The sequence below is a fragment of the Nymphalis io genome, chromosome 25 (assembly GCF_905147045.1).
Source record: "Nymphalis io chromosome 25, ilAglIoxx1.1, whole genome shotgun sequence".
Taxonomy (NCBI): domain Eukaryota; kingdom Metazoa; phylum Arthropoda; class Insecta; order Lepidoptera; family Nymphalidae; genus Nymphalis; species Nymphalis io.
In genome coordinates, this window is record NC_065912.1 from 5,182,230 (window position 1) to 5,195,462 (window position 13,233).

At 30.6% G+C, this 13,233-nt stretch overlaps 1 protein-coding gene across 1 annotated transcript in view; it reads left to right on the top strand.

Annotated features, from left to right (window-relative positions):
* The first annotated feature begins 496 nt into the window (after positions 1 to 496).
* The window catches only part of LOC126778223 (T-cell leukemia homeobox protein 2-like), a 52,270-nt gene continuing 39,533 nt past the window's right edge, over positions 497 to 13,233 (top strand). The window contains exon 1 of the mRNA XM_050501701.1: positions 497 to 1,046. Coding sequence (XP_050357658.1) covers positions 497 to 1,046 — 550 coding nt within the window. The remainder of the gene's footprint in view (positions 1,047 to 13,233) is intronic.

A 13,233-nucleotide genomic window follows, 5' to 3' on the forward strand; every position in this document is an offset into this window, starting at 1 on the left:
AAAGATCCTTCATGTGCTTACGTCGTTTCGAATTAGAGGAAAATGTTACAACTATATGTATTTATTGTTTCACTTTGAACCTTTTAACAATAGACAGAAAAGCCAATTTTAAGTAAACGTGTATATGATGGGGGAAGCGTTGAAGCGGGACGGTTAAGGAAAGAGACGGGGCGAGCCATTCTGTTAAAGTTAGTGAGTCCAAACGAGTTTTTATGTTTGGAAATCGTATTAAGCTTTTGTCGGAAATTGTTCCACTCAACGGGCATAGTTGAGGCGTTTGTGCGGTCAAACTATCACGTTTGAAGAGGTGGGGTAGCTGATTGGCTCGTTTTTGCTGATATCGTGTTTTGATTCGGTCGCGCGCGGTCGGTTAACGCGGGAACTTTTTGAACATAGAATTTTACTTAAAGAAAATTTAAGCAATGTTCGAATCATAAAATGTCGATTTATTTACGGTGAACTTAGAGTGTCAGTGTTTTGAGGACTTTATAACAAAATGTCGTCTGTGCATTCGGATGACGATCAGGAAGAGATCAATGTGGACTCTGATAGTAGATTATCAGGTCAATATGACAGAAGCATTGCTTCTGAAGACCGTGATTCTGAACATAGTTTTAATGAACGATATAGGGACTCCCCTAACGACCACATGACAGATACTCAGCAGAGAGTGAACCTACCTTTCAGTATATCTCGGTTATTAGGTAAACAATTTGAAGATTTAGACAAACGTCGGAATTCAAGGGAGAGTGATGATAGAAGTGATCAGGACACAGAGTCTGAAAGTGCTAAAGACGATGCGAAAGAAGCTGGGTTGCCTTTAAGTTTTTCTCACAACCCGGGACTTTACCCAAACGGTAGTCTATTGTTAAGACCAGGGCTAGGCTTAGGAGGAGGTTATGGTTTTCCGAGTAATCCGGGGGTTGTAAGAGTGCCTGCACATAGGGCTCTGGGTGCGTTGGGTGCATGGGGCGTAGCCCTAGACCCAATGAGGCAAGCTGCCGCTGCAGCATTTGCGCATCAAGTTGTTAAAGACAGATTAAATGGTGAGTAAATATCTATATTTTTTATATTATAAATCGTTTTTATATTTAAGTAATTAATTATATGAGGTATTCATTAAGTATGTACAATATTACATATAATTATTTATTTTTTATTATTTGCCAACCAGATCTGAAAAAAATATACATAATTATGTATGCAATTTTTCATGGAATATGTGGATATGTAATCATCATTCACAGAATATGTGGATATGTAAATAAAAAGAAAACATAATGACAGGTTTTTATTTTAAAAGCATTTGGAACAGACCTGATGCGTGATTTTATCTTTGAACATTAATATTCGCCATCTTGGCTGGGGTTAATTGATGTTAGTGTTTTTATTTTTAAATGTTACAAATTACTTTATGCTAACAAGACACTTGAAAAATCTAGTTATTTATGTCAAATACTAATGCAACTATCGCTTTCAATTGTCACGTGTAAATCATTTTTAAAAGGACTTTTACAAATGTTAGATTTTTTAACGAATGAAAAACTTCTAACGAATCAAAAATTAATCTCGAAGTCATAAATATTTTTAAGTAGTATGTAAATCGTATCTTTACTCAACAGATAAAATAAAAAAAAAACATCCTTATCTGTCCGCATTTTATGCAATCTGTGTCGTCCACATAAAGGCGATATCCAACAATTATGGTGTAGTGACACATCTAGGGCTACTTTTTTTTGGGTGCTTTTTCCGGTCACGGCGCCTCGTCTACTGTAATTTGTCGCGCCGATTTCGGATTTGTGTATAAAAAAACCTTTTCGACTTTGAATAACCCACTGACTAAAATGGGGTGATTAACTGTGTAGAGATAAATTTGAATTCTTTTAATTACTGCTGTAAAAGTACGTAAATTTAAACGAATTTATGTATATATATTTGCAAATGTATATATACATAAATAGGTTTTTAATATCGTCTGTTGCAAATTGCTTTAACCGACTTTTACTCATACGACTTTATTTCATAATAATTCTTGCAATTGTTTAACCTTGTAATTTATGACTATTCTCTAATTACCTTTGATATTCTTCTACAATCGCCTGATCGTCGTACATTTTACAATTACATCACCTTTAAGTTTTAATAAAAACAACACAACTATCAAAACTTTTCTGCGAAAAAAGGTTAAAACCAATCAAATCCGAACGCGTGTAAAACGGAATTGGGTATTTTTTGCGACCACCCCGGTTCTGAGGAAGTGCGGACGTCCACTCTATAATTGAGACAATAGGTAGCGTGCGTGCGTCGGAAATATTGAAGTGGTGACTAAAAAACACCTTTGTCATTTTAGCGCCAATAATTTGACAGTTCTTTTTTTTTAATTTTTAAATTGACTTCGCAGAGGAAGCGCCTTATAGGTTTATTTTTTTATTTGACCCGTTCGAATTAGTTCAATTACTTTTATACTTAACTTTTATCATATTCGTTTCATTTGATAAAAGAAAATAAAGTGTATTATTTAACGGCAATAAAATACTGATAAATGTAGCTATAGTAAGAATTATTCGCTTAAAATATATTGATACTTAATATTTCCTTATTTAAATTAATACAGATCACATAAAGATAAGACAAAAGATATCAATTTCCAATGTAGTTTGAATTTTTAGGAATAATTTCAAAACTTGTTTTAATAATTAAAATGTCTACTTATATAATATTTTTATGATAGTCAAGTCTCGTGAAGTAATCGAAAAATATTACTACTTAGTACCTCATTACGTGATGGCCAATTACTTTATTTTATTTTTTCCTTTTCTGGAGTATATATAAAATATTCTGCCAATGTCACGTATAAAAGACATATAAATATTTTTATTACTTTGGCGCCATTTTCAATGTCAATATGATAGGTCGTTTTTTATACAAAAAATCCTAATACACGAAAGAGTCCAAGAGTGCGAAGTTTTTATAATTATGTAACGTTCAAATAAATATTTTTCTTGTGCAAAAAAGTTCTGCTTATGTCACGTCTACATATCTACTGCAATACAGAATATAATATTATTTTTTTGTATTTATATTAACCTAAGTGTAGGTAATAAATTAAAAGATTTTTTATCAAAAAATTATTTTTATCAAAATATATAAGATTAATTATATCCTCAATTTAGATAAATAGATAGGAAAGAGAGGATTTGACCTTTAATTTAAATATTTATAGAGGCCTATTATGTTCCAAAAGTTATGTCCATTTGAATTAAAGTATATAATATATTAATAATTTAAGCTATTATAAATCTTTTTAAATTTATACATTATTTAAGTTTATCCGTAATTAATTTACTTAAAAAGTCGTAACGTTGTCGTTGACTGCAGATTAATGCCAATAAAATTGTTTTTTAGAATTAAAATGATGAAATAAAGAAAATACAAATTAGATGACCAATTGAAGATAATGTCTTTATATTAATCAGCATAGTTATATTAAATGAACATGAGATAATATTTTTGTACTTATTCTATTAAGTAGCTACTGCGTAATAGTATATATTTTTTTGTTAATTTTACTTTTAATAAATCATATTAATGTCAATATGATATAAAGCAATAACTGCAGTAGACATGGATTTTGCCACTTTTATTTCCTTCAGAAAGAAATGTTATTGCTTTCTAAGCATTCGTATCATATTATTTAATAAACAAATGTAATTTTTTTTAATTAATCGGATATTTATTATTAAATTGTTCAATTCATGGTATGTAGGATTAGTTTCGTGTTTTTTTTTTAAATTAAATATCGAAAAGTATCCACAGAAAAGTTTTAAAATTGAACGAAGTTGAAGTCAGGAGTTGTCATTACATATTATTTGTTTATTTAAACTAGAAAGCAAAGCTAAATCACGAGATAAGTTAAATCATTTGGAGCGTATCTGAGTGGGACAGTCCGCTAGTTAGCGGTTAGCGTTGTCACTTACCGTCGTTAAGCTGAAAGTCAATCATAATTTGTTTGTCATTTAGGTTTTGGAAGAGTTTTAAGTAAACAAAAATTTGTAAAAGTTTCATATAACAACTACTTTTTCCGATCGATATTATCTAGAGCATTATAATGGTCTAACAAAATAACAGCCATAACGGTCGATTTCAAAGACTATTTATTTGCACAGATTAAATTATATAGCACAGGCGAACGCGTAAGCACAAGTGCCATCAAATAAGTCTAATAGAACAACACTCCAATATGAGCGGAGAGAGATCAAGCGTAGAGCCAACGGTTTTACGTGCTATCCGAGGTACGGAATCATATCACTGGCAAATTTCTTTACTGACAATTTCCCGATAAAAAAACTCTATAGCTTTCCTTGTACCCATTCTGAAATCTGCCTTTCTTATTACTAGAAAAAAACATTTCTGCATTTCCTCCACGTGAAGTGTAAGGCACACGAGCGACAAGTGCGCTCTTATAACCACTAAAAAACCAGTGATATCTTCGGGAGGCGATACGGGATCGCTTGCGCATGCTACTGTGGGAATTTTTACCCACATGGACTACGGGATCTTCTAGTTAAATATTAGCTCCTAGACCAACGACGCAAGTAAAGTTCCTAGTCTAATTATCAATATAGTAAATGATCGAACCAAAGATATATTAGACCGGAAATGTATTCATTTGTCAAAATTAGATTTATTAAAGATTTAGATAGATTAAATTAGATATATATTAGTAATTTATTTAATTTGATTAGCAATTAAATATTTAGTAATCAACCAATTGAGTGTTTACTAATGTTTTCTCGTTATTTTTTAAATTCCTTTGTATACAGACATCTATATATTTTTGGAATCATTTGATGATAGGTATACACCACTCCTTATTCGTCAATGCTTCGCTTATCATCGGATCAAAGGAGTTTATTAATCAACTTAGATTGCTGCTGGTATGTTTATCGTAACTGTCATCTTCTATTTGAAATGAATATATTTTGATAGTATTAATAATAGAATAGATGTAAAACTGTGTCATTGTGAAGATGAAATATATTTTATTAAAATTACCACCATTCTTTGGAATTTCATTGTGCATGCGCAAATTGGATGCCAATTAGCATTGTAGGTACATTTGCTCCCAACACATAAGCTTGGGTTAGCTTATCAATAATCTTTGACTCTTTATCAAATTTGATGATCTTATTCAAATTAAAATAAATATTATCAATTTGTGCTGAATATTAATACAGTCACTACCTCTTTTTTCTAAACTGCTATTAAATATGACGACAAGTTTAGATAAGATTTACAAAAACACGTTTAATAAATTTACGTACACATGTTTTCTAACAATTTAGCATTTTATCTATAACATAATGGCTTTCCATTCAATTTTGGAATGCTTTTTACAAAATAATAGCTACTAAATCGATCATTGTTTATTTAATACAAGAATATGAAATTCACGCTTGTCACGTTAATAGTCTAAATTTAAAAAGGGTGACACTCTGAAACTCTGTTTCTAATAATATTATCTACTAAAACCTTTTCCGAAACGTGCTGCATTTTCTAGTATTTTATGTATATTGGTTAAGTAATTTTCTCAGTTCCGTATTACAACAAAAACATCTCTTTTTGTAGATTTAACGGTACACTTTCAACATACTACAAATAAACATGGTGAGGTACTAACCACTCAAAAGGATGAGCCTTTGATTCGACTAGATATTTAGACAAATCTACTAAAAACGCACCAACATAAACAAACCAACTGGTTTATATTATATTAGCATATCATTATTTCAATTTTGGTATTATTAATTTTGATTTAAAACAATAAAACCTTTAACCCAGCAATTCGTACACTTTGTATTACAATATGATTATCATCCAATTCACACATACAAGTTCTGCCCGAATGGCATTCTTGTATAGTAATGATGATGCCAGCCTGACTGTCTGCAGTCTCGGAAACCAGTCTCAAGAGGGACAAACTATGTGTGTGCAAGCACAAGTGCATTCTCTAATCCCTTACTTTCATAACCAATGGGATAGTAAATCGGACACGGCGAGAAAGAGTTTAGGCATTCTAGGTTATCATTTATGTTTTTATTTGTTTATAGAACTGTAATTGATATATAATAAAATAAAACCTTACACAAAAAAAAAAAAATTAAAACGTCTGATCTTGTGTAAGGATAGGTACTTGTAATAATATATTTTTTTAAATCATTATTACCGTTATACAAGTTATAAAACAAGTATTTTCTTGTCTGATCTTATTACCCTGTCAATACCGATTTTTCTCAAGTCGGTCGTGATCGTTTCGCGATCAATGGAGAGTGTAATCGGCCATGTTTCTCGTAATGAGCGGTCATTTCCGCCCTAACAGCCATTAGGAACCGCTGTTTTACTTTATGCTTACCTTACCAGACAGTCTGAGATAAGAATTGTTTTACACGATTAAGTAAATTAAATTATTACTTTGCTTGCTTACTTATTAAAATATAATGCAAGCAATATATATATTAAAAAGCGATATATAATATTAAAAAAAGACGAGATGGCCCAGTGGTAAGAACGCGTGAATCTTAACCGATGATCGTGGGTTCCCCGGGCAAGCACCACTGAATTTTCATGTGCTTAAGTTGTGGTTATAATTCATCTCGTGCTTGACGGTGAAGAAAACATTGTGAAATCTGCATGTGTCTAATTTCACTGAAATTGTGTCACATATGTATTCCACTAACCCGCACTGGAGCAGCGGGGTGGAATAAGCTCCAAACATTCTCCTCAAAAAGGGAGAGGAGGCTTTAGCCTAGCAGAGGGACATTCACAGGCTGTTACGACGATCATTATATTTTAAATTTACTTAACACCATTATCAAATACAACCAGAAATAAGAGAAATGAGTATAAAATAAAACTATAAAATTATCTTACAGGGATAAGAACCTCTGTAAGATAATTCTTCCAGCACATCCAAGATTAAAAAAAAAGTATTAAAATCAATTATAATATACGGTTAAAATGAAATATATATTCATATAATAAATGCGAAAGTGATTTTGTTTAATAGTTTTCTTGTTACGTTTTCACGTTTTACCTACTGAAGTCATCAACAAATTGGGATTACACGTTGTCAGAAAGGCACATAACTCACGCGAGCAAGAACTAACCTTATGATAAAAAATAACAAGCAATATTAGAGAATATTTTGCAAACTTCATGATTATGAGACTATTAAAGAAAAATAAAAACTTATTGAAATTTTCATTTACTTGCTTTATGAATAAATAAACTTGACCGTAAATAACTAATATTTTATATTTATAAAATAATTACTAGAATACTAAGTCTTTTCGGTAGATCTAACGGCCGTACATATAAACATTGCTTAGCGACTGTTAAGCACTATTTTCTCTCTTTCTGTCATTATTTGAAAGAAGAAGACGCATCATCGTTTAACTAATCATTCACTAAATAACGTTTACCGTAAGGCGGTAAGTAACTAACCTAAAGTAAGTATTACGCACGGGTGGTAACTTTACGTTTAAAAAATCTAATATGATGATTAAATATAATATAAATAATATTAATCATTACAATAAAATATATATTTTTTTTATTTTGCTTATAATTAAGGAATTTTCAAACCAATAAAGTTAACGAAAATATTTAAATATATTGATGAAATAGTTGTGACTCATATTACTGTCATCGCTATCAAATATCATCATCACCTTGTAAACCGGTAAACAGCGTATAATTTACGTCTGTATCGCTACCATCAAGATCTTATCTCAATTAAATCTATCGATAAACATGTTGCGATGTTGACCTCTTGTGCTGAGATTATACTATTCATATTGGAATTTTGAATAATTTATTCGAAATTAGAACAACATTTTGGGAAGGATGACAGCAGTTTTTTTTTCTAATTTTTTTTGGGTACGATTATATATGGCCAAGTGATCGAAAGTAGTAATTTTTACGTAACCTTTTATCTAAGATTCTATGTTATTATGTATATAATTACACTTGCTTACTCCGGACCGGAAACGGAAGAGAGCGATACACATTCATGGAATAAACAATCTGGATTACGGATGATAAAGACATGCGTCTTCAAGTCCGACCGCCGCCGGTGAAAAGTTTCACACCGGTTTCTTGTAACATTCCTTTTTTAAATGCCTTAATGGATAAAACATATAGATATGTAATCAACGAAAATTCGAACAGACATACACTATAGACATTTCCCTATTTGTGTATACAATGCGGCATATACTCGCGGGTTAAAAACAATCTAATAAGAGTATAGAGGTAATGTACATTAAACATAAGATAATTTACTAAAAATACATATACATATTAAATATAACGTATGCGCAATATTTTTTATAACAATCATAAGACTGTGTTCTATGATGACAATGAGCGTGTGGAAACTTCAAACATATATATCTGCTAAGTTATGCAATAGTTATTAAAAAAACAGTTATATATCTAGAGACGTGATCACGTGATCAATGCGCAGCTGCGGAACTATAATGAACATTTTGTGAGTGAGGTATTCATTAAAATGAATACTTATAAAAGGGAAGTAAATGTGTAATTACTTGTCTTCATATATAAATGATATTGATTCATCTTATCTATTTATTTTTAAAAAAAATTAAGCATAACCTACCAGCGGCAGATGGTTTTATATGAAATGCTCAAGCTGGTATAATATCCGCGTTGGTTAGCAATTTATATTTCTGCCCGAAATGCACGGCTCAAGGTCTTGAATATGATTAATAATTGCGTAGCCTTTATTCGTTTCTTTATCAGCTGCATCTTTTCAGCTATAGGTTCTATTCATAAAATTAAAAAAAAAAAAAATTGTGTTAAATAATTATTTAATGTATTATGATCTAATTTTGTCTAATAGAATTTAACGTCTTTGTTATTATATTATGGGATAATGTTACGGTAACCGCCATAAGAAAAATTGTATAATTTCAATTAATTTTTTTTTATGTTAATGTTTTAATGTAAATAAACAATTTTACGAACTTAAATTAATATTTCCAAAAGAAAAGACGTATATAATATACAAACATAACGTCAAAATAACAAATATAATTTAATCTAAAGTTAAAATAATTTTAGAAATATTATTTTAAAATAATCTTAAATTCTACCACTTCTAATTATGACAGACGCTATAAAAAACTAAATACAATTATATTAAACTTAAATTTTAACCAGCTCGTCTAAAACTATATAATTAAAGACGTGCTAATGAAATTCACATAAATAAAACCGGACTTTTGACAACCCTAACTCACAATCCCGTAGAACGTATGTAAATAATTACAAGTCGATTTTATAGGCTTGTAATACAACGAATAACAGATTCAAAGACTTGACAACAGATTACAAAAAAGGGTATGTAATCTGTGGCAACAACATTATACAACCTCATTTTGTGATGTCGTTTTGAATTTTGAATTCGTGCTTGATTCGTTTGTAATTTGTTGCTTTTTCATTATAAATATATAAAGGTTTAAATATTTTTATATTTAACATAAATTGTACGTATTAACTGTTAAATAAGGTGGTTTGCTCAAGAGCGTCGCGGTAACATGCGCAAGCGATCCCGTGGCGCTCCTCGTTAAGACGGAAAGGGTACCGCTGGTTTTTTAGTAGGTATTCCGATATTTGTAGCGCGCTTGGCGCTTTGGACACCGGCGAGCAACAGTTCCCGTTGGGGAAACGCGTAATGCGTTTTTCCAGCGTAAAAAAGGTAGTTTGCTCATAGTTAGTTGATTAATTTTAATACTACGAAGCCAATTAATTGTAAACCCACGCCCTCGATATATGCAGCCTTATAACTTGACCAACGAGTCTGGCTCGATGTATTTTTTTTCTTTATAATGTCCCTTGTGCCTGTAATTATACTGGCTCACTCACCTTTCCAATTGTAACACAAAAATACTATGTGTTACTGTTTTGAGATAGAATATAATATCAGTGTGTGGTTTCTACCCAGACGGGCTTGCAATAATCCCTATCACCAAGTATTTATATATTTCGGAATAATCTTACATGTGTTTAAAGCGATTCATATATTCAATGTTATTATTATATCCATAGATGTGGACATTAAAATAAAACCTTGGAATATAATTTCGTTGCTAATCATCATATTTTGTAATCAATTCGTGTTTAAAGAATCTTTTGTATCGGTTTTCTTTTACCATTCATAATTGTCATGGATGGTATCGTTAATTATTATTATGCATCATTTCATATTATATTTCATTATATTTTCTAGCCATCACGTTAGCTAGAACACTTCAATCTTGAGCAAATGTCATGGGTTTAAATCCAGAGAACACGCTTTTAACCTTTTGTTTACCGAACAATAGGACTTTTACAAACGTAATAGGTAGAAGTGTTTTCTTTTTTTAAACACATAAAATGTGTCTTGTTTCTAAATAGTTTAAAATTTTAATAACAAGAGACATATCAATACTATTAAGCCTTTATAATATAAATTGATAAACAAACAGTCGTAAACGATTTTTATTCACTACCTCTGAGGTCCGCCGACCAATCACTTAATCACGTGATGAATTGTGACGTATAATTGACATTTTAAAATATACAACTTTATTACTTACCGCTATTTGAGTCAATAAACGCGCCATTTAAAATGAACTTGCTAATATTATCAGTGGGAACTAAGGGCTATTTAATTCTCGTATATTATTATTTTAGTAGTCATTTATAAATTACATTATTTCTAAAATAAAACTAATTGATCTACAATAATAAATAATAATATATAAGGCATTGTTATTATTTATATTTGTAGCGATTAGCGTTTCTTTCATTTATACATATATAATATATGCTATAAGTAGGTAGACTGGCAAATGAGTTAACTGTAAGTGGTCAACACCGCCTATAAATATTGCTACTGAAAATTTAACCGTCCTGAATAAACAATATTTACTTTTACATGTATTAAATGAAATAACATAACAAATAAGGTTTTATGGTTTATGAAAATACTATAACCTCTTTGGTTAACGTATGCCGCAAAATCATCGACACAGTAAAACATTGGCACACCCTTCTCGGAATTTCCCGAGGGGTATTATGAAAATTTGACGCGCCCCGATATGTGATGATATCCACACCGACTCTGTATAAAGCCCTTATATTATATTCTAAATATTTTTTCATAGAACGATTGTCTTACTACTAGAAATTTAGAGATGGCGTAATATTATTGCTGTATATTAAAAAAAAAAATTACGACATACGGCAGAAAAAAACACGAATATATTGTTTTTACTATATAATATCTAAGTATAGTATAATAAAGTTTTATTTAGTGGTAATATCAATTACCTAAACATTATAAATGTAGTCTAATATTTATTTTTAATTTGTACTACAATAATTTGACAACTGCCTTAGATAATTCTAACTTCTAAAAATATACTTATACTTGTTGGAGCGCCTGATTGTTATTTGAAACAACAATGTAAACCTGTGTACCGTCAACTTAATTTTACTTATAATTACCGCTCAACGTCACCGTTTGATGGTGATTATCGTTCTTACCGACAACGATATAATACACGTTTTAAGTTATCCAAATTCGCCTGTTTTGTTTCGTCGAGTCAGTTATTCCCGTACATGGTCCATAATCGAGCCTGATTATATCTATTTCAGAATTAAAGAAGATAATCAATTAATCAGAATTCAATTACGTCTCGCATATGTATTAAAAATGCCAATTCTATAATAAAATATCCAACAATAATGTTTTAATATATAACAAATAATTTTAAAGAGGTTTTATTGTAATCAGCAATCACTTACAGAATTTAGATGTTGGCTGAATGGACTCTAAAATAAAAATAAACTTACATCATATGAAAACTAATAACTTATGTCAGTTACGACGTACGTTGCCTTTAAAAACGTATGTTATTTTTGCTGTAACCGTATGATATTTTTGCTTTGAACTGTCGCGTTACTATTAAATCATAATTTTATAGACTTGGTAATCGATTTTGTTGTCAACCCTACATATTGTTTTTTAAAGAGGCATAAAGTAGACATATTAAGGAGATTAAAATATGAAAACCTAGATACTGTTCATTATTCTTAGCGTATGTGTACTTCTTATACTTGATATACTTTAACAAAACTTTTATGCAGACGTGAGACACTTGCCTTTAAATAGATTTGCAATTAAACCTTCATTTAAATTATGAGCTAATTTTATTTTTTCGTTGAACAAAACATTTAAGAAAAAAAAAAGTTATTTTGTTCTTCTTAACTAAGATAATAATTTGAAAAATATTTATATATTTTTTTATTGAAATGGCCCAGTGGTTAAAACGCGTGAATCTTAACTGCTTAATTTGTGTTTATAATTCATCTCGTGCTTGACGGTAAAGGAAACATCGTGAGGAAACCGGCATGTGTCTAACTTCACTTTAATTTTGCCACATGTGTATTACACTAACCCGCATTGGCAGCGTGGTGGAATAAGCTCCAAACCTCCTTTAAAAAAAAAGCAGAGGAGGCCTTAGCCCGTTTACAGTGGGACGTTCACAGGTTGTTACTTTACTCTTTTACTTTTTTTATAATTGAAAATTGAAACAATGTTTACAAACGTAAACATCTTAAGCAATCTTTTATTTTCTTTAATGTTTTTGGCTTATTTCTAACACATTAACAACTCGCCACTACCTACAACAGTTATTACTAAATTCTGTTATATGATATATGGAATGAATATTCTTATGACTTTAAATATATATATAATAATAGTAATAATAGCCGAGATGGTCTAGTGGTTAGAACGCGTGAATCTTAACCGATGATCGTGGGTTCAAACCCGGGCAAGCACCACTGAATTTTCATGTGCTTAATTTGTGTTTATAATTCATCTCGTGCTTGACGGTGAAGGAAAACATCGTGAGGAAACCTGCATGTGTCTAATTTCATTGAAATTATGCCACATGTGTATTCTACCAACCCGCATTGGAGCAGCGTGGTGGAATAAGCTCCAGACCTTCTCCTCAAAAAGGGAGAGGAGGCCTTAGCCCAGCAGTGGGACATTAACAGGCTGTTATTGTTATATAATATATAACTATATAACAATTAACTATATTTTTTTTTATTTAACGATGAAAAGTATATACTATAAGCGTTTGTATTCGTAACAAT